Here is a 25337-nt window from a genome sequence, read left to right as displayed (position 1 = left end):
ATCCCCTGCTCATTCTCTCTCAAAAAATAAGCATTTAGGGGCATCTGGGTGGATCAATAGACTGAGCATCCAACCTCGGCTCAGGTCATGATCTTGCAGTTCGTGAGTTTGAGCCCCGCGTCAGGCTCTCTGTGGTCAGCACAGAACACGCTTTGGATCCTCTGTCCCCGTCTCTCTCCCCCGCTCAATGTGTGCTCTCTCTCAAAAATAAATAAACATTAATAATAATAATAATAATAATAATAATAAATAAAGATTTTTTTAAAAAAGACATAAAACTTTACAGTAAAGGGTATAAAAATCAATTTGGGGGAGGAAACTCCAGTGTGTAAGATTAAGAGAGGTGTGTGTGTGTGTGTGTGTGTGTGTGTTTGCTTTAAATGTTCCAAGAAATTTGAGACATAAGCTTAATTGTTTCTAGGATGATGCACAGCTCTTATGAATCTAGAACTGATAAAAACAAGGCAACTGAGAAGGTCCTATAATGACTTTTGCACCTCAGATATTACCTTGATGCTCTTCCTAGACAGGAGCCAAATAAGATGTTGATGCTGAGGGCACTGAGATCAACAATATTCAAAGATGCTCATGTTACCCATAAATAGGGGAAAAAATACTGGGCAGAAGTCATTTTGCACTGCGTTCTTACCTACCACACTTTGTATTTACTTAAATATGGTAAAATGTTTAATTTGGGGGAGGGGAGAATTTTTTGATTGTTTCTTTTTATATTTGTTTTATGTTCAATTGGCATCTTTAAACAAGCATATATTTCATAGAGAAAACAAATTATCAGAGGCCGTCAGTGAAGTCCCAGGAGTCTAGACACTATGCTAAAAGTCAATGAGAGGTTTAGGGGAGTAAATCAAACAAGACTAATGGGGATAAATAGTTCCCTGGCAACAAGATGAAAGATAAGACCTGGAGAACAGGGAAAAGATGATGCAGATTTGGATAAAAATCTGTTCAAAATGCCCAACCCCTAAAAAAGGAGACTGGCTGAGCTTGACCCAAGGCAAGGAAGGGTCTCTTCCCAGCTCATAGGACGAACACACACACTTAGAGTCTGTACTAATGGATAGGTATGCTGGGGCTATACTGACCCGGTTTCACGATTTGTATCTGGGAGCAGCCAAGGCACAGAGACATCTCCAGTACAGTCAGGAAGGGCCAGGAGGGTGTATAAATAAAACTACAATGATAACTCTGCTATGGTAAAGGAAACCAGTGCCCTCAGGCAGATCATCGACAGGGGTCCTAGGGACCTGAAAAACCTGACCCTCCATCTGAAAACACATTGTATCAACTCCTACTTTGTGTGCCCATCCCCATGAGATCCTTTAACCTTTTCCATTGAAAAAAAAAAAAAAAAACAAGAGAAAAAAAAAAACCCTAGACATCCAAATGCTGGAGGCTAAAGAGAGAGGTTGGGCTGAAGATGTACATTTTGGCATCACTAGTACATATATGGTATGTCAAACAGGGGACTAGATAAAACCACTTGCAGATAGAATGAAGGGCTGAAGACAGAAGGGGGTCTAGGACTGGGCTCTGAGGTGCTCCTACATTTAGTAAGGGAGTAGATGAAGGCTCAGCATAAAAAGTCTATGGATGAGTCAGTTGGGGCCAGAGAAAAGACAAAAGAATGTGCCATCAGAAAAGCCCAGATAAGGTTGCAAGAAGAAAGGCATGGTGGTTTACGCCTGGTGCTGCTAAAAGTATCAAATAACACGAAGAAAAAAAAGGTGGCAAGTGGATCTGGCAACAAAAAAGGTTGTTCATGTATTTGAAAAAATCCGTTTTAGCAGTGTAGTAGGGAGAGAAACCAAACTGGAGTTAGAAAAAAGATTAGCAGTTAGGAAGTGAAAACAGCATTTATTTTAAAAGTTCAACAAGAAGGGGAGCAGATAAATGGGAGTGGTAACTGGAGGTGGATGCCGCACTAAGGGAATGTTTCGTTTTGGTTTGGAAAATGAAGGCTCCATAAACACAGAGATTTTGCCTCATTTCTGCCATATCCCCAGTGCCCAGAACAGCATCTGACACACAGCAAGTGAATGAATGAATGAATGGGAGATACCAAAGCAGGTCACTAGTTCTGATAAAAATATTCCAAAAGAGGAGAAGAGAAGAATAATAGAGAAAGAAATGGGTAGCCAAAGGAACAAAGTCTCTGATAAGACTTGAGAACGTCATGTCTAAACTGAGATTTGAAAGATGAGTAGCATCACCTAGAAAGAAAGGAGGGACCAGAACAGTGCTCCAGGCAGAGTGAAAGGTCCAGAGTCAAGAGAGAGCACGACACATTTGCTCAACTAAAAGAAGACCAGGGTGCCTAAATTTCAGACTGTGGGGAGTTGGTGTTTGGCAGAAGATGAACCTGGAGAAGTTACCAAGGTATGGATTATGAAAGGCCTTCTAATGGAACCTTTTAAAGAATTGTAGGCAGTGGAGCAAAACGATTAGATTTTCATTTTATTTATTTATTTATTTATTTATTTATTTATTTATTTTTTAATGTTTATTTATTTTTGAGACAGAGAGAGACAGAGCATGAACAGGGGAGGGTCAGAGAGAGAGGGAGACACAGAATCGGAAGCAGGCTCCAGGCTCCAAGCTGTCAGCACAGAGCCCGACGCGGGGCTCAAACTCACGGACCGTGAGATCATGACCTGAGCCGAAGTCAGACGCTTAACCGACTGAGCCACCCAGGCGCCCCTAGATTTTCATTTTAAATAGTCCTATCTTCAATGTGTAGAAGAACTGGAAGAAGGTCATCAGAGAAAGACTAGTGAAAAAGCTAAAACAGTAATCTAGTAACAAAAGCCTGATGTCATGCAGTTACAAGGGGGATGGGAAAAAGTAGATAAAGGCAAGAGAAATTTAGGAAGCGACACGCCGGGAGTAAGAGATCAAGTGAAGGCCGGGGAGGCTGTGTGAAGGAGAGACTTGGATGACACCTTCAACAATGGAGATGAAGAAGTTATGATTCGGCAATTTATTACCTAACTAGTTTCCTATATCCTGCCAGCATGCAAAAGGTGTTACAAAAAGATCAAGAAAAGTAGAATGGGAAACTATGCTAGGTTTAAATTCTTTGCCTCTGAGCAATAGCTTCACAAGATAAGTTCATTTGATTAAACCTTCAGTGTGCAAATACCATCACAATAAAAGTTAATGGAACAGTGGTAATAATGACAGCATTAGGAACACTTATTAAGTACCACCAACCTAATACAAGAAAACCTGGCCTTGAAAAGGGGTGGGGGGGGGGGTGGGGATAGGAGGTGGGGAACGTTCCTTTAAATTTTCTTACAAGACTAACAAAATAATCTGTGAATGGTCTGTCCTTGACTCAGCAGCATTCACTAACCAGTATTCAAGACAGAAAATTCATTTTATAGTTGACTACAAAAATGGATGTCTACAGAAAAACTGCATAAATCCTAAATTTGCATATATGTGAAAAAACTGCCTTGCTAAATTTTTTTATTCAGCAAATATAGAAACTGATGGTAAAATACTCTTGGGGACCCATCTACCATTATTTCCCTGTTTTTCAAAGACCCTAAATAAAAGCATAAGTTATATACTTAATAGAGATATTAAATTATATATCTTCCTAATGATTTAAAGATTTTCTTAGAAATATCTAGTTTTAAGTCATTTTAATACTCACAATAAAACTGATGAAAGTGTTCCATTGTCGGTATACCAGGAACAAAGTTGTAGAGATGAAACTTCAAAGCTTCACTCTTTAGCAAGCTATAAGCCATCTCAGTAAGGTTGATTCCAACTATTGCATAAGAATACCTATGTCAGAAACATTACCAGTTATAGCAGCTAGCCAAACAGCTTATAAAATAACTTTAAAATTATGCAAGAAATCAGTGAAAAGTTACTTTGATCCATTTCTAATACAGTATTGATTCTATAATAATCTCTACCTATTAAGAAAAATAAACCAGAATAGATAAAAGATTTCTGTTCTTTTAGAGGCTGTTGACTTTCTGGATATAATCTAAGAAAGTAAAAATGAAGCTTTGGATACAAAAATACTGACTCAAAGGGGCACATGCACCCTGATGTTTATAGCAGCTTTATAAACAAAGGCTAAATTATGGAAAGAGCCCAAGTGTCCACTGACTGATGAATGGATAAAGAAGATGTGGTGTGTATGTATGTACACACACACGCACGCACACACACATACACACACACACACACACACACACACACACACACACACTATGGAATACTACTTAGCCATCAAAAAGAATGAAATCTTGCCATTTGCAACAATGTGGACAGAGCTAGAGTATATTATGCTAAATGAAACAAGTCAGTCAGGAAAAGAAAAATACCATATGATTACACTCATGTGGAATTTAAGAAACGAAACAGATGAACATAGGGTAAGGAAAGAGAGAGAGAAGAAAACCATAAGAGAGTCTTAACTATAGAGAACTGAGGGTTGATGGAGGGAGGTGAGTGGGGAATGGGCTAGGTGAGTGATGGGTATTAAGAAGGGCACTTGTGATGAGCACAGGATGTTGTATGTAAGTGATGAGTTACTAAATTCTACTCCTGAAACCAATATTACACTATGTTAACTAACTAGAATTTAAATAAAAATCTGAAAAAAAAATCCAATATATATGTTTGTGTGTGTGTATATACACGCATATGTGTGCGTGTATGTATATACACACACATATATGTAAAGCTATAAATGAATAAATAAATAAATATGAAGCTTTGGTCACACAAATACCAAAAACCAAAATCCTTAAAAAAATTAAAAAGAGTACTACATACACTCTCATTGACTTCTAAGGTAACCTGACATTTTCTCCATTATCAGAGTATTTATTTTTATAATGTAATATTTTAATAACGCTTTTTCAAAGATAGGTCTCATTGGAATATGAGAATAAAATAATAATGACAAAGCTAATAATAGGGCCTCATTTGCATTTCACTTCACAATTTTCAAAGCTATTTTTCATTTTCCTATTTCTGTTTCAAAGCTATTTCCTATTCCTATTTTCAAATCTATTCCTCAAGAAACCTTAAAGTTCCTTACCCCCATTTTATAGACAAACTATATCTTGTGACAAAAATATACTGAATACAAAACTGATTTATGATCCACTTAACTTTTAAAATACTGTATCATGCAATATCCTTTATAAAGTTCTCATTAAAAATAATCTCATTTTTTAAAATACCATGAAATACTTTCAAATCCAGATAATCTCATCAACACTTTAACATTCAAGAATTTATAGTTGCCTTGATCTATCCAGCTTACCCTAATTTTGGATGATTTGAACGGGAAAGAATCTGGTGAGCTTCACTGGTATAGTTTTCACTGAAATACCTTTAAGAAGTTTAGGAAAAATAATAAAATACATCATTCAAATTGAAGAGATCCAGGAGAAATTTAAAAAACTACTGTTAAGACGATAACACTGCCACAATCATCCCAATCTCCATCTCAAATCATTTCAGGGACTTGGAAATGCTTCTGAGTCAAAATTTAATTCTGAGCTATCAGGCCTATCCTGTTAGTACAGGGCAAGGCTTTAAAGTACTTAAGCAAACAAATGATTTAACAAGAGGCATTCTATCTATCTTTAAAACAGATCTAGAGTTCTTCTTGTTTGTTTGTTGTGATTTTAAATTTTCTATAAAATAGTCCATGTGTGCTTGTTGGGACATCATCCTTTCACCTTGGCTTATTTCTTCTATTGCAGCTTAGGTCAGTATTGTGTAATGGTGTTTTCCGTGCAAAGAGAAGAAGGTCAATAGCCTTTCTTCTGCACTAAAAATATCCTCCTTGGTCAGTGGTATAACTAAAATGCTGGCCATAAAACAGAAGTATTAGCAGGTACCACAGAGAAATATATAAAGCTATCTGTTTGCAGGCTCATACATCCTGTTGGCTTATAGTAATGAACTTCTTTGAGTTCTTAAAGCTAGGGACTAGTCTTCTGTTCAACCTTCTGGATCACCTCATGACGCACTGGTACTCCTACACATATACATGTATACTTATATGAGGATAAGAAGTAGAATAAAAAGTGGATTTCCATGGCTCATTTAAATTTTAGAGGGCATAATCATTGAGATTTTCATAAAGTACAGAAATTTCTAACCAAATTTTCCTTCTATAGATTAATAATATAGATTTCCATTTTTCTTTACTGGCTCTAACATTCAACCCATTAAAAAACAAGAGTTGTTAACTCAGAAGTCTGTGAATGAAGGATCATTCATGAATGAAGGCGTACCCATGAACCACCTTAAATTATGCATAATTTTCCTGAGTATACATTTTCTGGGGAGAGAATATACAAAACTTTCATCAGATTCTCAAAGGGATCTATAATTCCCCAAAAAGGAAAAGTTCGGTTTTAGTGCAATGCTTTCCTTACATACTCTCATTTTTCTTCTTTATCCCTAGGTTGGCTCTAAGGATGCCTTTACTAAACTATTTATATTTCATTTTCATACATGATACTAATATAATTCAGTATTACATTATTTCAATAATCAAGTTACTCTTAAAATACTCAATCTGTAACACAGAACAGTATTTAATTTCCTTGATGAACTTATAGTCAACCCCTATCTTAACAGCATCTAAGAAAAAGGAACATCTGTGCAATAAGGAAAACTATTCCTTACAATAATCTGCACTGAATTCCCTCCCTCCTTCCTATCCTCCTTCCCTCTCACCTGCTTGCCTGCCCGCCTTCCATCCTTCTCCTTCCTTCCTAACTTTTCTCTGTTCCTACATACAGTTTTGGCTTTAATTTGTACGTTCTTCTAGTCACCTGCTTCTATTTGCTCCTCTATTCAGATTTCTTCTTGAATTCTTCAGTCTCTCTTGAATTCATTTTCTGTACAGTATCCTTTCTTCTACACCTGCCTCAACATTCATTCAACCTAAGTCATTATTATCAAACTACCAGCTATATTTCAAAGCAACAAAATATCTCAAGAGATTAGATAATGAAGGCAGAGAAAGATAAATAAATTACATGTGGATATTTGAACAGCTCGCCTGCTTGTTGACTGTATTGCTACTTTGACCCCGAAGACTCATAGCTCCATACACAGAACAACAAACGTAACTGTAGAGGAATCAGCTCTGATTTTTTCTGTTTTCAACCATCTGTAGTACATCATTGGCAATCAAATAACTATTAACATATGTGCGTCTTGGTCATTTTTCAAATTAGTAATATTAGCTCCACATACAAGTGTCTGTAAATCATTTAAAGGTCTATTGGAATCCCTTGCTACAGTCTTGAATCAAATCCTACCAACTTATTTCAATGTTAAGTTAAATTAAGTGCCCCCCTGGCAAATGCTGAAAAATCTCGATTTCTTAGGAAAAGAGCAAGAAGCAATGTTACTCATAAAAAGAAAAGAAACATCAGAATAGTGTTCAGCTAACTGAGGTTCAAGTATCTGTGTAATTTACAAGTACCAAGAAAAAAGATGGTTTTTAAAGGTTAAGAACAAAGAATCCATGTGTTCTGAAAAACAATGAATTTTAAAATATTTTATAATTCTTCCAAGTGGAAACAAACTGCATTTATTCTACTTCAATTCCAACTGGAAGTTTGTTTATCGAAGTAGAAAACTGGCAATCTCGCTTTTTGTAATTATTATTTTTATATTATGTTACATCTTTGGCAGTTGTACTTACAGGGAATCTTTACACTTATAAAATTTAGATATTACAGAAAATTAAATACTTTTGTAACTGGAAAAAAAAACTGGAGATATCAAAACCCTCCTGTGTCTGTTTTCCCCAAAAATAGCTTTCTCCATACAAATCTAGTCATTTTTTCTCAATATTAACAATCGAGCACAGTTTTAGGAATAATTTTTTCACAGTGACAACCATCCAAACTTTGCTACTGGTTACATTTCCCATTCTAGGCACTTTATAGTCTATAAATCACAATTCGAGGAGAGACCCAAACACTAGAATCTTTTAATTTGCATATCCACATCCATATTAATCTTTCAGTTTATTTTCTAGAATAGTTTTGCCATCAATTCTGACTTTAATCACATATTTTGGAATTTCATGTATGTGCCCAAGTGTAAGTATTAAAGGAGGAAAAAACAAAAAGAGAGAGTTCATATAGGCTCTGAAAAGTCAGGGCTTTGGATCACTTGTTACAGATGGTGAAGAATAAGTGTGAAGACACTTTATTTGTATCTTATCGAGTTGTATTTCCCAAAATGGAATTAGAGAATCAAGAGAGAAGAGGCAAGAAGATAAAAAGAGTAAGAAAAGAGAGTATATAATTACTTAAGAGGTATCAGAAAGGAGGCCAGGGAGAGAAAGGAAGAAGAAAGATATTAGTCAGCAAAGAAATCATACACACAGAAAATCTTTCCCATGTTTTCATATTGTTGCCAGCACATCAGTAAATACTTCTAGCAGTGTAGCTATTCAAATTCAGAGAAAGTGTGAAACAACTAGATCAATTATTAGAGTTTAATAATATTGGAGGTTCCATGTAATTTCACTTAAAGAAGAAAAAAAAGTTTATTTTCACTTACACGAGATTGATTAATCCAAGTATGCCCATGCCTCTGAAGTCTGTTTTGGGATCATCACCCTGGAAACCAATGTCGGCCCACTGCTTGGAGATTCTAGCCTTCAACTTTTTCGTGGGCATTAGAAGATTCCAAAGCTGTACAAACATGCTTCCATATTACAAATAATAGTGATGTTCTTAATTTACCAAGACATTTTTCTTCTCATAGCTAATATGAGTTAAGTCAAATGCTTTCAATGTTAAATAGCTTTTGTAGACAAATTATAGGTTCAACAAAAACTATACTTAAGAGAACATTACAATTATCCTAAAAAATGCAGCGTACTTACCCTAACTTAAAAGACTGATATAAAGAACAGTAGACTTTGAAAAAGTGTCAAGTATACAGATATCTAAAACAGTGAAGTATCTTTATTTACTAAGTAATACATATATACCAGCATTGGTAAACTGCCTCCTTAAGAAAAACACTGTTAGGTACTTGGTCCTTGCCTCAAACACTAAATACTTAAGTAGGCTCCACTCTAATGGTGAGTGATTAGTCCCTAATCAGAAGGGAGACAGGGAGGGAATCATGAAGAAGTAAGACTGCTAGTATTTCAATCCATATGATCATTATTTTATAAATTTTCATAATTTTAAAAGAAAAATATAATATGGCTTGGTTTCAAGTAAATATGTTCCTTAAGACTGAGGATTTAAGAACAGAAATCAAATATTAGCAACAAACTAACCAAAGCAAAATAAAGTTGAAAAAATTTAATCCTTTTCTAAATTCAATACCACAAAAGTCATCAAAGAAAACAGACTTATAAAAATTATTAAAAAGTTTGTGAATATTTGCAGAACAGAAATACCTGCATTTTTTTTCCATTTCACTACAATTTCAGGCATTGTTGAGTAAAGGACTCCTAATGAAAGGAGTATCCTGTCACCTAAAATAAAATGTGAAGACTTGTGACTTTAAGACAGGGTCAAGACTCTGGCCCTGAAGTGAATCCAGGCATTACATTAGATTTTACCTGGTCTCTTCTCTTTTTACTAACATATTGGCATCTCTCCATGAGTTTGGCAAGGGGTTTGATGATGGGTGGCTCAGTTGGTTAAGTGTCCAACTCTTGGTTTCGGCTCAGGTCATGGTCTCCCATTTCGTGAGTTTGAGCCCCACATCAGGCTCTGTGCTGACAGTGCAGAGCCTGCTTAGGATTCTCTCCCTCCCTCTCTCTCTGCCCCTCCCCCACTTACTCCCTCTCAAAATGAATAAACTTAAAAAAATTAAAAATAAAATAAAGTAAAATAAAATACACAAATATCAAACTGCTGGGTTCCATCTCTGGTGATTCTGATTTCATAGGGTAAAAGTAGAACCTTCAGTTCTAAATATTAAGACACTCGTTAACTTTAGTGAAGGTGGGCCTTAAACTACACTTACAGAAACACGTACCTACTTTACCCACAGAGACTGCTGAGTCTGTGCAATGGCTGGGTGGTTCACTGCCAGCAACTGGCTTTTTACCTTTAAAACTGGGTTTCATGATGAATCACTAAGATAAAAATTCCCTTGACTAAAATGCTTGGATTTACATCTTACCCCTTCTAAAGGGAAGGTATTATGTAAAAAGGGTCAGAAGTTAAGGGAATAATGATTAACAATGAGGATATAAACAGAGGCCAAGCCACAGTGAGTGCCCAGCACAATTCTAAAACTTTGTGTTTTTTAATTTTTTTCTATAACTTTAAATATACAAATTCAGTCTACACTAACAGCCCTTTGAGATACGTATTTTCATCATCCTCATTTGACAAAATCAAGTTTTATTTTTAATTTTAAAATTAAGTGAAGTATGTATTTATACTCTTTTTGAAAAACAGTGTTGTTTTTTTTTTTTAACTTGTCTCTTACTTAGATACTACTAATGCCTCTTTTCTACAGCATTTTTATGTATAACAAACTCCTAACTCCAAGTACAATGTGCTATTTTCTTTGACTTTAACCATTAAAAATAAAATTGGCCCTAAAGCAAATTACTTTATCTCCTTTGGGCCTTAGAATCCTCATCCCTAAACCTAAAATGAAGATGCTAGACCAGATGATCTGGAAAGCTTATTCCGGGTATACTAATCTCTAATTTTGGCCTCTCACCAGCCTCACGTATTTATACTTTAGAAATAAGAAATAGGAAAATTCAAAGTAAATTTTATTACTTTATTAATTTTTAAATCTGTGGTGGCATTATTTGGCAATTCACATTCCATAAATCCTAAAATATTTGACATAATAATATGAAATGGGACATCCATGTTCACAATTTGAAAGTAAGCTAAAAAAAAATGCCTAACTTAAATGAGCGATTTATACAAAAAGTAGAGGGAACATCTGAAGCTTATGGACTCATACTTATCAGTTAAAAAGATATCTCTCTTAATAAGTTTATCTTTTATTTCAGAATTAAAAACATTAAAATTTATGTGAATATATTTTAAAGAGGCTTATCAGAATATTATAAAAATAGTTAACTCAAAATCTTTTGCCAACAAAAGGGGCAAAGAAATTGGATGACTGTGTAAGCCTCTAGAATTTGCACACAGACCTTACTAGCTCAAGCCCAATTTATTTTTCCAGTGTCCAATAACTCCAAATACTGAAAACAAAATTTTACCTTGAGAAGCAGCTTTTCATGTTGGAGGTTATCAGAATCATATGGCCTTTTCCTCACACTCTCTACATCCAAATAGAGCTGTTTATAACCGGATATCTGCAGTAAGCATGCCTTCATGCAGATTTTAAAACTGAAAATGATAAAATTATTATTTTTAAAAATCACGTCTTCTTATCACAATAATGTCTTCCATAGCTTGTGGTTCATATGTGTATTTAGAAAGCATCTCCTCAATTCCTCATCTAGTGAAGTGAAATGGTTGAAATGGATGATCTCTACAAATCCTTCAGCTCCAATATTTTATAACTGTGTATGTGATCTCCACACCTCACCATACTAGTGTATAATAAAAGAGAATACTGTAAAGACAGCATACCTGGCATCCTTCTCAGGGTTAATATTCTTTTCCTTCATTATATCTTCTACACATTTGTCTACTTCACTCTGAACAACAAGTGTTGCTTTCTGCAAAACCTGTTTATGTGAAAGAAAGCTGAATGAGGAAAATCTCTTATAGTTGAAACACAACAGTAAGTTTTGGGGGCATTTAGTCTTTACAATGCATATATTAAAATGTAAAATAAACCAAATTTGCTTCACTAGGGCTAAAATCATACATACATACATACAAACATATATAAAAGAGAAGCAGCATGATGTATCAGATAAAGGCTTCTTCAACTGGAATCAATAGGTTCTCAACTGGTAAGTTCTTAGCAAATGAGCTACCACCACAGTGGGTGCATGAAGCAGATATATAATTTTTTTTTAATTACATAACAAAAATATGTGTACAAAAATTTTAATGCAGAAGTTAAAAAAAACTTGGGGCATCTGGGTGGGTCGGTTGGTTAAGCTTCTGACTTCGGCTCAGGTCATGATCTCACAGCTTGTGAGTTTGAGCCCCCACAGTGGGCTCTGTGCTGACAGCTAAGAGTCTGGAGCCTGCTTTGGATTCTGTCTCCCTCTCTCTGCTCCTCCCCTACTCGTTCTCTGTCTCTCTCTCAAAAATAAATAAATATTAAAAAAAAAGTTAAAAAACTTAAATGCAGAAGAGCAGAAAGAACTCAAATATTCTTGTAATTACTGACCCCCCAGACATAGCCCATGGTAACAGATATCCTTAGTCTTTTTTCTATGCATATAAAGCAGATTTCTTACATAATATGTCCTATAAATGTCCACTGGATCCTTCTTTCAACAATCAAACAAGTTCAGGTCTTTCTTACCCTTAAAAAGTTTCTTTAACTCTTATCCCTCTGTAAACTACCATCAAAATCCTCTCTGGTATCCCTTATAACTCCAGGCAAAATATTCTCATCATACCTGGAGTTATACCTCTGCATATCCTGGGCCTTTCTTCTGGAATGCTCTTTCCCAATCACTAACATATCAATACTTCCCATTTTTAAGTTAGCTCACATACCAGGTCAAAGAAGCCTTCACTGATTCTATTCAAGTGGAATTAACCTCTCCTCTCTTTGAATCCCCATAATAATTTATCTATAACCTTTCTATGATATATTCTACTTTCTATATTATAGTTATTTTTATATTAAGTAGAAAATTCTTTGAGGACAGAGATTGTATCTAGTTCATCTTTTCATATCCTGCATGTAAAAGATAAGTAACAAATAACTGTTAAATGGAGATATTTAACAGATAAAAACCTGTGGGAAGGCAACTGTTTCAGTAAAAGATAAGTACAGCAATGCATACTATTATTTAAAAGGAAGAAAAGGGAAGAAAAAGAAGACTCCCCGAAGTAAATTAAAAAATGAGAAGGAAAATGATCAAAGACTGACAGTAAAGATACACATATGGTCAACAAGGTCTAGTTGGTCAAATGCTGAGGTCATATGCCTACAGGAAATATCTTAAAACTTAAAACTTAAGCTTAAAACTCAGGACTAATGAAAGGGCTACCTTTACCATGGATAGAAGCCTTTTGCCTCCTAAAACATGACAAACCTAATCAAATATCACCTCCTTTTGTAAAGCCTTCCTTGGCCCTGGAGTCAGCTACTTCCTTTTATGCTCATACCTCAGTGACAGAGCACTGACTACACCATATTTGTTTACTTTTATTTTATATATTTGCCAACGGGCTTTGTCTCTCTTATTTACTCTTACATTATGAATGAATGAGTGACTGAACTTGCTAAAGCCCTACATAAATTCAGAGTTCATATTAGAAACAATGTCTAGTCTCTTAGCAAATACTTTTTCCAGCAGACTGACTTTTAAAAAAAAAAATCGAGGTATATTACAGATCCAGTGAAAGGAACAGATGTTACTCAATTTGATCAATTTTGACAAATGCACATAACCAAGTATTACACATCCCTATCAAGATGTAGAACATTTCCATAACCCCAGAAAGTTCCCTCGTGCCCTTTCTCAATCAACTGTTCTTTTAAGAAGCAACCACTACCCTGATTTCTATCATCATAACTTTGTAGTGTACACATAAATCAAATCAGAAAGTAGGTACTCTTTTGTGTCTGGCTTCTTTCAATGTTCCTAGGATTCATTCACATTCTTGCTTTTAACAGTAATTTGTTTCACTGTCAAGTAATATTCTATTTTATGAATAGATCTTAATTTGCTTATTCATTCTTGTGATGGGTATTTGCACGGTTTCCAGTTTTAGATGATTATCAATAAAGTCGCCATAAAGATCCTTTATTATGTTTTTGTAAATACAGGTTTTCATTTCTCTTACACACCTAAGAGTGGAATTGCTAAGACACAGGATATGTTTAACTTTGAAGAAACTGCCAAAACCATTTTCCATAGTAATGGTAGCATTTTATACTCCCATAGGTGCTCACCAACATTTGGTGCTGTCAGCCCATTTCATTTAGGAAATTTCATCATCCTATCCTAGTGTGCATGTAGCATCCCCTTATTGTGCTTTTAATTTGCATTTCCCTGCTAATAATGTAGAGAACTTTTAGAAGTGCTTTTTGGCATTTTTATTTATATATACTTTTATACGTACATATATATGAATATATGTTCCATGTCATGTATATGTACGTATGTATATTTATATATTTATATACATGTATATGTGTGTATACACGCATATGCATCTCTTTCCTTTGTGAAGTGACTATTCAAGGCTTTTCCCCTTTTTAAAACTGGGTTGTCTTTTTATTAGAGATCTCAAAGTACTTTACTAGATACAAATCTCTAACCAAATATATGTGCTAACCAAATATCTTCTCAGCATGCTGCTTGCCTATCCATTTTTTTTTTGCCAATTCATTTTTAAAAGACATCTTTGATAAGCAGTTTTTATCTTGATAAAGCCTAATTTTTCAACTTTTTCTTAAATGGTAGCACTCTATCTTCTCTAACAGAAAACTTTGCTTAACCCATGGTGGTAGATATTCTCCAATATTTTGAGAAGCTTTAAAATTTTAAACACAGGTGTAAAGCACGTATCAAATTAATTTTCACATGTAGGGGAAATAGGAGTTGAGCCCCGACTTTCCTCAATTTGGATATCCAATTGTTCCAGCACTATTTGTTGCACTTTCCTGTTGTCACTGAATTGCTCTGGAATCCTTGTTAAAAATGACATGTGGTCTCTACGGGGCACTTGGGTGGTTGCTGGTTAAGCATCCAACTCTTGATTTGGGCTGAGGTCATGATCTCACCATTGGGAGACAGAGCCTGGTGGCAGGCTCCACACTGGGCGTGGAGCCTACTTGGGATTCTCTCTGCCTCTCCCTCTCCCTCTGTCCTTCCCCTGCTCCTATACATGTGCACATACACATACTCTAAGAAAAAATTACATGTGGTCTATTTCTGGTTTCTCATCTGTTATATTGATCTATTTGCCTAGAAAGTTTTCAATTCAGGTAGTTTAAGTCCTCTAATTTTGTTTTTTTAGTAGATTACTTGGGGTGTACTAGGAAATTTACATTGCTGTATAAACTTTAGAATGAGTTGTCACTTTCTTCAAAAATAGCTTGTTGGGATTTTGACTGGAATTGCACTGAATCCACAGGTCAATTTGGGAATTAACATCTTAACAATATTGAGTTTTCCAATTGATGATTAATCTTTGTGCTTTTAACGTTTCTTAGGAAAACGAGTTTTAGTGCAGTCTTGTGTAGTTTTCATTAAATTTATCATGGAGTACTTTGTTTCTAAATGCTACTGTAAGCGGTATTGTTCTTTTGTTTTCCAAAAGTTTGTTGCTAACTTACAGAAACACAGTGTCCTGAGACATTGCTAAATTCATTTATTAATAATGCTAGTAGTTTTTGTAGATTTATTAGGGTTCTCTGCACTCACAAACTCTTCCACCTGTTAATAATGACAGTTTTCTTTCTTTCTCTTTAATCATATGTTTTAGATTTCTTTTCCTTACTGGACTATCTAGGACCTCCTGTACAAGGCTGAATAAAATCAGAGAGTAACTATCCTGGGCTTTTTCCCCATTCGATGTGGGAGCATTCAATATTCCAGTACTATGTATCATGTTAGTTGCATGTTTTTCACAGATGGCCTTTAGTAGGATGAAGAATCTCCTATTCCTAGTTTAGCTTTCTAATCAAAAATGGGTATTGAGTTCTGTCAAAATAGTTTCTTAGTATCTATTGAAATGATCTTATTTTTCTCATTTATTTTGTTAATGTGGTGAATTACATTCATTGATTTTGAAAACTCAATCATGATGTAATATCCTTTTTATGCATTACCGGGATGAATTTGCTAATGAAGAATTTTTACATCTGTATTCATGAAGGATATTGATTTGTAATTTTTATTTAGTATACTGTCCTTGTCTGGTTTTAGTATCAGGGTCATACTGGCTTCACAAAATGTGTTTCTTCCTACTTGATTTTCTTTTTTTTTTTTCATTTTTTTTTTTTTTAACATTTATTTATTTTTGAGACAGAGAGAGCATGAACAGGGGAGGGTCAGAGAAAGAGAGAGACACAGAATCTGAAACAGGCTCCAGACCTCAGACCTGAAAGTCTCTCTCAGAGAAAGAGAGAGACACAGAATCTGAAACAGGCTCCAGACCATGAGATCATGACCTGAGCCGAAGTCGGATGCTTAACCGCCTGAGCCACCCAGGCGCCCCTTCCTACTTGATTTTCTAGGAGTTTATGTAATAGTGGTATTATTTCTTCTTAAATGTTTAATAAGAGTTCACTAGTGAAGGAGAGTTTTTAGTGCAATACTTTTAGATTATAAATTCCATTTGTTAAGTATATGGCTATTTATATTTTTAAATTTCTTTTTGTGTTAGTTTTGATAAATTGTGTTTTTCAAGGACTTTGTCCCTTTCATCTAAGCTACAGAATTTATTGGGATAAATTCATAGCATCCCCTTATACTTTTAATGACTGTAGTTTGATGTCCCCTCTATCATTCCTGATATTGGTAATTTGGGTTTCCTCTCTTTCTTGATCAATGTTCCTAGAGGATTATTAATATTACTAAGAATCAAATCTTTTCAAAGAATCAGTTTTTGAGTTTGTTATTTCCTACTTTTGTCTGTTTACCATTTTATTAATTTTTTATCTTTTAATTATACCCTTTCTTTTCCTTACTTTGGGTTTAATTTGCTCTCTTCTGGTTTAAGGCATAAGCATAGATCATTGATTTAAGGCCTTTAAAAGCTGTTTAGGTGCACTTTACATTTTGATATGTTGTGTTTTCATTATCACTGAGTTCAGTTTTGTTTCTTTTCTTTTTAATTTCCCTTGTGAGTTCTTTTCTAATTCATGGGTTATCTTCCAGATACTTGGGAATTTTCTAGATGTCATACTTTTCTTACTTCTAAGTTAGTACTTTGGGAGACAGAAAACATACTCTGTGTAAGTTCAAACCTTTGAAACTTATTGAGACTTAAAGACTCACATATTGATGTGTCTATATAAATATTCCATGTGTACTTGAGAATGTGCATTTTGCATTTGCATTTGTTGACTATAAATGCCATTTAGATCAAGATGGTTAAAAGTATTGTTCAAATGGTAAATATCCCTTCTGATTTTTTTTGTCTTTTTGTACCATCAAGTATTGAGAGGTATTTCCAGCTACAATTGTTGATTCATCTACTTCTCCCTTTGAGTCAATTTTTATTCAAGTATTTGGCAGCTTTGTTAATAAGTGCATACACTTAATATGTTGTATTTGATAAATTAACCCTTTTATCAATACAAAAAAGTATTTAGTCACTGGTAATACTCCAAGTTTATATTTTCTGAAACAAAGACACAACAGCTTTTTTATGCTTATTGTTTGCATGGTGTATCCTTTTGTTTTCTATTTGTTTGTGTCTTTATGTTTAGAGTATATTTCTTGAAACAATATTCAGTTAATTGGTTTCTTACTTTTTTATCCATCTGTCAATCCCTGGCTTATTCTCTACCTTTTTGGTAGGTCTGCTTCCCCATCAAAAACAAAATAGCAGCCTGGATGGAGGATAAATATAAAACATTACAATGTTTTTTAGTTCTTATGTACCCCACCATTTTGAAGGTATATTCCATACTGGAATATATAGTATTCAGAGAATTTCTGAGGTCAGCAATTCTAAAATTTTCTTTTTTAACCTCAAACCATGTAAGCACCCAAAGACTATTTTCCCAATATCATTTACTTTTTACTAAAGAAAAAGCGGGTGACAGTATAAGAACAACAAATATGAATCACTTATCATATATTTTGTAAGAAAAGATATATATGCTTATACATATGATTTTATTATAAAACATTAGATGAACATTAAAGTAATATAGTCTTTTTTATTATACCTGCCTTGATAGATTACAAATTACATGATTAACACATATTCATAGGCAGCAAATATCAACAGTAAGCTTCACTATGCAAGCAAATTTGGGGAGATTATACATACATTTGTGTTTGTATACACAGTGTGTGAACATTTCGTTTTTGAAACACCATGCCTATGTAGTTATATACTTAAAGGTTGGGTACTTAAAGTCTAGCTTTTGCAAAATTAGAGACCAAAAAATATGCAAATACACATCACTATAGCAATGACCCACAGGCGACTAAACTGATGCCATAAAACTAATTTATTATTCCACAGCTAGAATGTTATTATTATTATTTAAAAGCTAAGACAGCAGCTGCAATTGAAACAATGCAGCCAGTTAAAAACACTATTAGATTGACAAAGTGTTCTTTTCCTAAATTTCAAATATTTCAAATACTTGTATATGCATTAGTACAGTGAAGTTTTGTAACATTACCATACATTCCACAGCAGCCATGCTTCTTAGCAGAATACTGAATTAGACTCCTCAAATTCTAATAAAGTTTCCATTTTCATTTATAAATCCCAAAGTTTAATAAATCTTAATATATAATTAATAAGTAGTCCTTAGCCTAAAATACCAGCAAATGAGACTCAATTTTTAACAGTCAAGAAAAGAATTTCCACTATGAAATAGTTCACAACCCAACAGGACCATTCTATCACTGCTTCAGGAAACTGGCCTTAGATTAAAATCACTTTTATTCACAGCAATCATCAGTAATGTTGAGAATTGAAATACCTAAGAAGCTTTCATGAATATTTTAAAGTTCTCAAAATCTTGTAGTGTATATTGGTTTAATCCCATTAATATTACCAATAATTACTATTTGTTGGATACTTATCGTGTACTAGGCATTCTCTTAGACTGCTTTCATATTAATATCTCCTAACCTAAAACAATCACTTGGGCATTCACACCTCCTTTTACAATGAGAAAATAAGTAACTTACACAAAAGTCAAACAACTAGCAAGTGATAAAATCAGGATTTGAACCCAGACTTTTCTCATGTACATAAAAAAGTAGATCAGGTTAGTAGAAATATCACAAAATCAGAATTTGATTTTACTCTACAAAGTAATTGGAAATATGTGAGATGCAATACATACCAGAAATGGTATGTTTAAATTGATGAGGCTTCCTCCATTTGTTTATTGACAAGTTTATTTTAGATTTCAAACTTCAAGAAAACAAAGCTTCTGTGATATATAATTCAGTAACTACATTTGTTCACCACCCATCCTTTTTTTTAGTATGCCCTACATAACACTATCAGCAATCTATACTTTTTAATAATAAAACTGTAACAATACAAATGTTTATTTTTCAAAAGGACTTTTCAGAGTCAGTATATCAGATTAAAAAATAATAAACATTGTACTACTCTTTAACTCATTACCCCTACCTTAAAGTTCCCAAACACTTCAGCCTCTATTTATCTATACTTTCACAAATTGCCTATTCATAAGTATATTCAACACTGGTTTTTATTTCTTTTGTATATTGCAAAGACTCTGGTGGAATGTTGAATATATAGCACTGCTCAAATCTTTGGTCAAAGATTCGGCCAAGGCACTAGAGTTCTTAAAAAGTAAAATGTTATGTATGGTCCCACATAAATTTGGCATAATTTTACTACACATAAAATCCCATTAGTAAAATCTGTGACCAAAACTGTTGTTACAGTTATGGTAACAATAGTTACACACGGTGACACTGAGCAGCTAGTTTCAGAATTCCTCTTGAGGTTCTTCCACAATTTTTGATAGTTACTTTGTGAAATTGTATCCTAAGTTTCAATTAATGGAAGGAACCATATGGGTGTATAAGGTAAAAATAAGTTTTTAGAACCAACAACTTATTAACTTTTTAGATCCTTACATTCTCATTAAAAAAGACGAAGAATATTAATCTCTCTAGGATTTGGAATAAAAGAGTAGGACTCCAGACTCTTGTTCCCCAATATATATTCATGTACATGAGCTTTTCTTACCTTGACCATTAATAGAAAAAGATGGTAACTAATCAGTAAAACACTTATTTTATAGGTCACTTTCCCGAACATAACTGATATGCTTGCAATATTCAACAATGTCCATTTACTCTCTGGCATGAATTAGTAACTCATATCAATATCACTAGACAACAGTAAGTCAACAGTTTTTGACTCTTTTTTATCCACATTGTACATCATGACCAAGTACAAACATACCCATGGATATCTAAAATATAAACAGATGCACACACACAGATAATGAATATTAAAATTTCATAAAACAGTATTTAACCTTATTATGACCAATGTTTTCTAATTCTATTCTATTCTATTCCTTTTGTTGTTAATGCTGGCTGTGATCTCCTACGGGATTTCAAACAATGATCTAAATGACCCATACTCTACCTTTGTCACACCGAGTGATACATATACATACATATATACGTATATGTATGTGTATATATATATATATATATATATATATATATATATAAACTGTGAACTACTATAGAAAAGAACAGCATGCAGTAGATTGAATTACTGGTCCCAATTTTTCACTCCCCTATAATTAAATTATATACTCACATGCTTACCATGGCTTTATAGCGAGCATAGTGTATTTCTCTACTCCTTGATTTGGGTTTGGCTATGTAACTTACTTTAGCAAATGAGATGTTAATAGACATGACAGACATGTCTGTGTGGTTGGACAAATAATGACCTACTGCAAGAAGAACATTCTCCAGGTATCTACTGCGTTTTCAACCTGGGTTTCATAATGACACAATTGTAACAGATCTGAACTTGGGACCAACTTGAAGAGCCTCTCCAGTTGGCCCACAGACCATGAGCAAGAAATAAACAATGTATTATTATATATGCCCCTGAGATTTTATAAGTTTGTTACACAGCAGAAGCTAACTAATGAATAGCATGAGGTATGACTTATTTTAGATCAAAAGACACATGATACAGTTTTTTATAACTATCCAAAATCGTTTGCTTTATCTCTCACGTAAGAATCTGGCCCAAAAACAGTTTATGAGGTTTTTCTCTTGAGAACTTGCTTTTTCAAAGGCTATCAAGTTCTGAGGCAAAATAAACAAGCAAAACCTCAGATAAAGACAAATTATTCAAATACCTTCTTTGTGCACAAGTAGCACACTAACATAAAGAAAATGTTTCAAAAATAAAATATTACCTCTCTTTTTGAAAGAAAGAGAGAGTATGAGAGCAGGGGAGGGGCAGAGGGAGAGGGAGAGAGAGAATCTTAAGTAGGGTCCAGGTCAACGAGGAGCCCCACAGGGGGCTCGATCTCACAACTGTGAGACATTACTTTTAAAAAAGTGGGAAATTTCATGCAATACTCTTTACAGCAAAGACTTGTAGAACATAAAAAAATAACTAATTCAAAAACTGAGGTATTATTTTAAAGAAAAAGTTTTCTAAAATTACCAGCTTGATATAATCCTACCTTATTCTTGGAGTAGGTCAAGGAATTTTCTGAAATAAAGAAAAAAAAAAAAAGAATGTTACCACTTAAATGCTGTTTGTGAATTACTTTATAAAAAATAGTATAAATATCAAGCCAGCAATAAGTTAATAGTTTAGAAGATGTAATTTCCACATGAATAACACAGGAAAAATTTTTAAAAATTATCCTTATAGATAACTAGATATGATTCCAAGACTCTCAACCCAACACAACACACCAGAGCCAAAGAGGTGGGACTGTCCTAATTTCCCCAGGGTCATCTGTTTCTATGCAAACTGCCAAGTGTCTACTAATCACTGCAATTCATTCATGGCTGCCTCACAATAGCTTGGGTCCCAGAAACTCATCTAAATACTATATAAGGAAAGTGCTCTCTACTACTTTTTTTTTTTTTTTCATTTGTTAGCCTTATGGAGTAGGCATTTAGATTTGAGGAACTAGCAAGTGAATCACACAACAACGAAGGGACAAAAATAAGAGATTATTTGGCTAACTATCTTCTAACAGACAAATAAAAAAACAGCTTTTCCATTCTTGTCTTTTATTTTAAGAATGACCAGAACATTTTTACTAGACTATTTAACATTTTTTTTTCTGGTACATGTACTAACAGTCTCTTTATTCTCAGCAATTTGAAAAATTCAAGACAAATAGTTTTGCTACAAATTAATGCCTTAACATGTTCTTCCCCCATACTACAGAACATAAACCACTTCTGTTAAGATTTCTCATCAAAAGTACTTTGTTCTTCTTAGAGCAGCCAAAAGGGCAAATCAAAAGAGCAGGCAGTAATTGAAGTCAGCCACAAAATTGTGAAAAAACTAGGGAAGTAATTAAACTTCAATCATCCAGCTGCCCTGAGGCTTACTCCCTCCTTATATCTCTCATTCTTCCCAAGTTGCCTTGGATACCAACACCCACCCCCCCCACCCCACCCCCCCCCAGATCTCACAGGGGTGAATTTCTTCCTTGAAGCACGCTGTTCAACACAAAGGAGGATTTGGTTAAGTCATGATTTTCCCTTTAACACAGTGAACATGAACTGTAACCAATTCCTGATCTCCCTTACTCTGGTCAAAGAGTGATGACCTCAACCATATTTCTCACTCCTCTGTGTTCTAATTTAAAGCAATAATTTCAATTAAGCACTGAAAGCTGATGAATTTTAGGAGGTAACAGAGCACCACTGTTCAACAGAAATATAATGCAAGGCAAAATGTGAGCCACATGTGTACTTTAAAAATTTTCTAGTAGCCACATTAGAATAAAACACACAATTTTATATATTTTAACCCAATATATCCAAAACATTATCATTTCAACATATATTAATGAGGTTTTTCTACATTCCTTTTTCATATAAAGTCTTTGACACCCAGTGTATATTATGTATTTCTGCACATCTTAATTCAGACTAATCACATTTTAAGTGCTCAATAACCACATGTGGCCGCTGGCTACAACACTGGACAGTGCAGACTTTGAGTGCAATAATCTCTACCAGGGATCACTAGATACCTGTTACTGTTCTTTCATGAATTACATAAGACACTAAAAGACTGATGAAAGATGATGAATATAAAAGTGGATCCAGATTCAGACACCCAGTCTTCCCCACCAGTTAAGTAAAAATTTCAAAGGGCATAGAAATACAGAAATTTTTCTCTGGAAAATAGGTTGCAACTATAATCTAAGGCATAACTGATGAATTTTATGGGCCAAGATCATTCTTTGCACAGATGTGGAATTAAATAATAACGTTTCTTTTCCTATAAAATCATAATATACTTTTAGAGCAGAAATCATTCAAAGCTAGATTTCAAAGATTAAAAACTAAGTTTCTTGATCAGGATACACAATGAGTGCAACTGCCACTATGAATACTGAGAAAAATATTCACTCAGAGTTACTTAATCACCCTTTTTCAAATAACATTACCTATCCTGTGTGTCCTTTGCGCACCTACATAGGTATCAAAAATTCGCTGCAATTCACACTTTCCAGTCATCTGCCGTAAGAGCCATTTCATCCAAAATCGAAAAAAGTGCCCATAGAAGAACTCCCACAAAGAAATAAACATTTTTTTTCCTGGAGAAGGAAATATATGACAGATTTAATGACCTTGAATTCGATTTTAAAATGTAAAAAAATTTACAGTTTATCCAACTCATCAAATCCCAAGTTATACCTATCATGCTTTTCCACTGGGTCTACTTTGTAGCAGTTATTTAGGCATGTAAGAAAACAAAGACAGAAGTAATAAATACCATTTAGATCAATTAAATGACGGATGGTCAAATGGCCAATTTATCACTTTTTAGGAATTAACTGTAAAAATCAAACTACTTACTTAGATTCAAGTTCTCAGTTCCCTATGTTCTCATCTTTGAAAATGGGGCTCAACAGTTCAAGAACAAAAGGGGCCCAACTTAGCAACAATTATATCAAATATGCCTTATATCAGAATCGCTTGTAAAAGGAAGAGTTCTTTTAACCCCTATGTATAATTCCAGTTACATCTGTCCCACAGTCAAGGAGATTCCAGAAAAAAAAAAAAAAAAAAAAAACCACTACATATGGCTTACAAATTGAAGTATATAAGTTGAACACAAAGTAGACCGCACCCTGGCTAATAATTGTTGATTTTCCATTCAACAGGAGAAGGGCAGAAACACTAAGAAAAGTAACAAACTACACCCTCAACCGAAATGAATCTTTATGCCATTAGAAAAATCTTGAGCTTCTAAATGAAGCGGGGGTGGGGGGAATACAAGTGAGGAGTTACTTTAAAATAAAAACGCTTATCTCCTTCCTGTCTTCAACATTCCCTAGATACATCATCTCTAGACTACGGTCTGAGGGGGCTGTCAAATTTGAAATCCCCGCAGGCCAGTGCAGAAGCAGCGCCCATCATCAGAGATCGGCTGAACTGTTACTCTAAAATGACTCTACCTAGTCCGCGCTCAATAGGACAAAAGAAACAAGAACTGCTAAGCGCAGGGAACACAAGCTTCGAGGCGCCTGAGCTCCCCAGACCTCGGGGAGTGGCTGCGCGGAGCCCCCCCTTCCGGAGCCTGGCCGAGCCCAGGTCGCGCGCTGGCCGCGAGTGGGAAGGTACGGCTCGCACAAAGCCCCGCCGGCCTGGACGCCCCACGGTTTTCGTTAGGACACCGAGGGTCTCAACCAGCCCGCGCGCCCTCAGCGCAGCCGCACCGAAGCAGCACGGGGCGAGAGGAAAAGAAACAGCAGCCACCTCACAGGAGCGGAAGAACTAGGGGGAAAGCTGGAGCTGCCTCGGTTTCCCCAACTGCAAACAGCCGGCAACGGAAACGACGCTACCCGCGGAGCGCTCCCTGCAAGCACCGCGACCCGGAAGTGGGGGAGCGAGGCCGCGAGAACGCCTTTCCCGGGACCCTGCCCGCCCCCGCCCCTCCGGCCACTACGATTGGCCCGAGCTCCACCAATTGCTAACGCTAAAAGGAGGTAGCGCTGAATAGCCGGCGCGCGTGCTCTTGTTCTCCGGACTCCCAACGGTTTCCCTGGCAACGGCTACCTGGAGGCTAACCGGCGCCAAAGGTTGGTCTCAAAGTGCAGCTCTGGAGGTTTTTCTCGCCTTAAACCTAGGTCATTTCCGCTGATTGAAACTGTACTACCCCTAGACTCCAAGCACGGAAGAAACAGCGTACTTTTGGTAACTTTCAGAGCACCAAGGTTACAAAAGCGCTTTCACCTACGTGTAATCTTAATCTTGCGAAGTGATTATTAATAGTCCTACT

At 35.1% G+C, this 25337-nt stretch overlaps 1 protein-coding gene across 3 annotated transcripts in view; it reads right to left on the bottom strand.

Annotated features, from left to right (window-relative positions):
* The window catches only part of ELMOD2 (ELMO domain containing 2), a 30435-nt gene extending 5478 nt beyond the window's left edge, over window positions 1–24957 (bottom strand). Inside the window, exons 1-8 of one of the 3 annotated variants that reach the window (XM_049632211.1) lie at window positions 24815–24957; window positions 23500–23649; window positions 21541–21569; window positions 11628–11725; window positions 11252–11381; window positions 8593–8726; window positions 5315–5383; window positions 3680–3813 (exon numbers count right to left, since the gene is read on the bottom strand). In XM_049632211.1, coding sequence (XP_049488168.1) covers window positions 3680–3813; window positions 5315–5383; window positions 8593–8726; window positions 11252–11381; window positions 11628–11725; window positions 21541–21569; window positions 23500–23641 — 736 coding nt within the window. In that variant the 5' untranslated portion in view covers window positions 23642–23649; window positions 24815–24957. Of the gene's footprint in view, window positions 1–3679; window positions 3814–5314; window positions 5384–8592; window positions 8727–11251; window positions 11382–11627; window positions 11726–17616; window positions 17698–21540; window positions 21570–23499; window positions 24755–24814 lie in introns of those variants that run through there. The other 2 variants (XM_049632212.1, XM_049632210.1) reach the window with 2 other exon arrangements.
* Between the last annotated feature and the right edge of the window lie 380 nt (window positions 24958–25337).

The sequence above is a fragment of the Panthera uncia genome, chromosome B1, assembly GCF_023721935.1.
Source record: "Panthera uncia isolate 11264 chromosome B1, Puncia_PCG_1.0, whole genome shotgun sequence".
NCBI lineage: Eukaryota > Metazoa > Chordata > Mammalia > Carnivora > Felidae > Panthera > Panthera uncia.
Note: the sequence above shows the minus strand (reverse complement) of the source record. Positions and strands in the feature narration are given on the sequence as shown.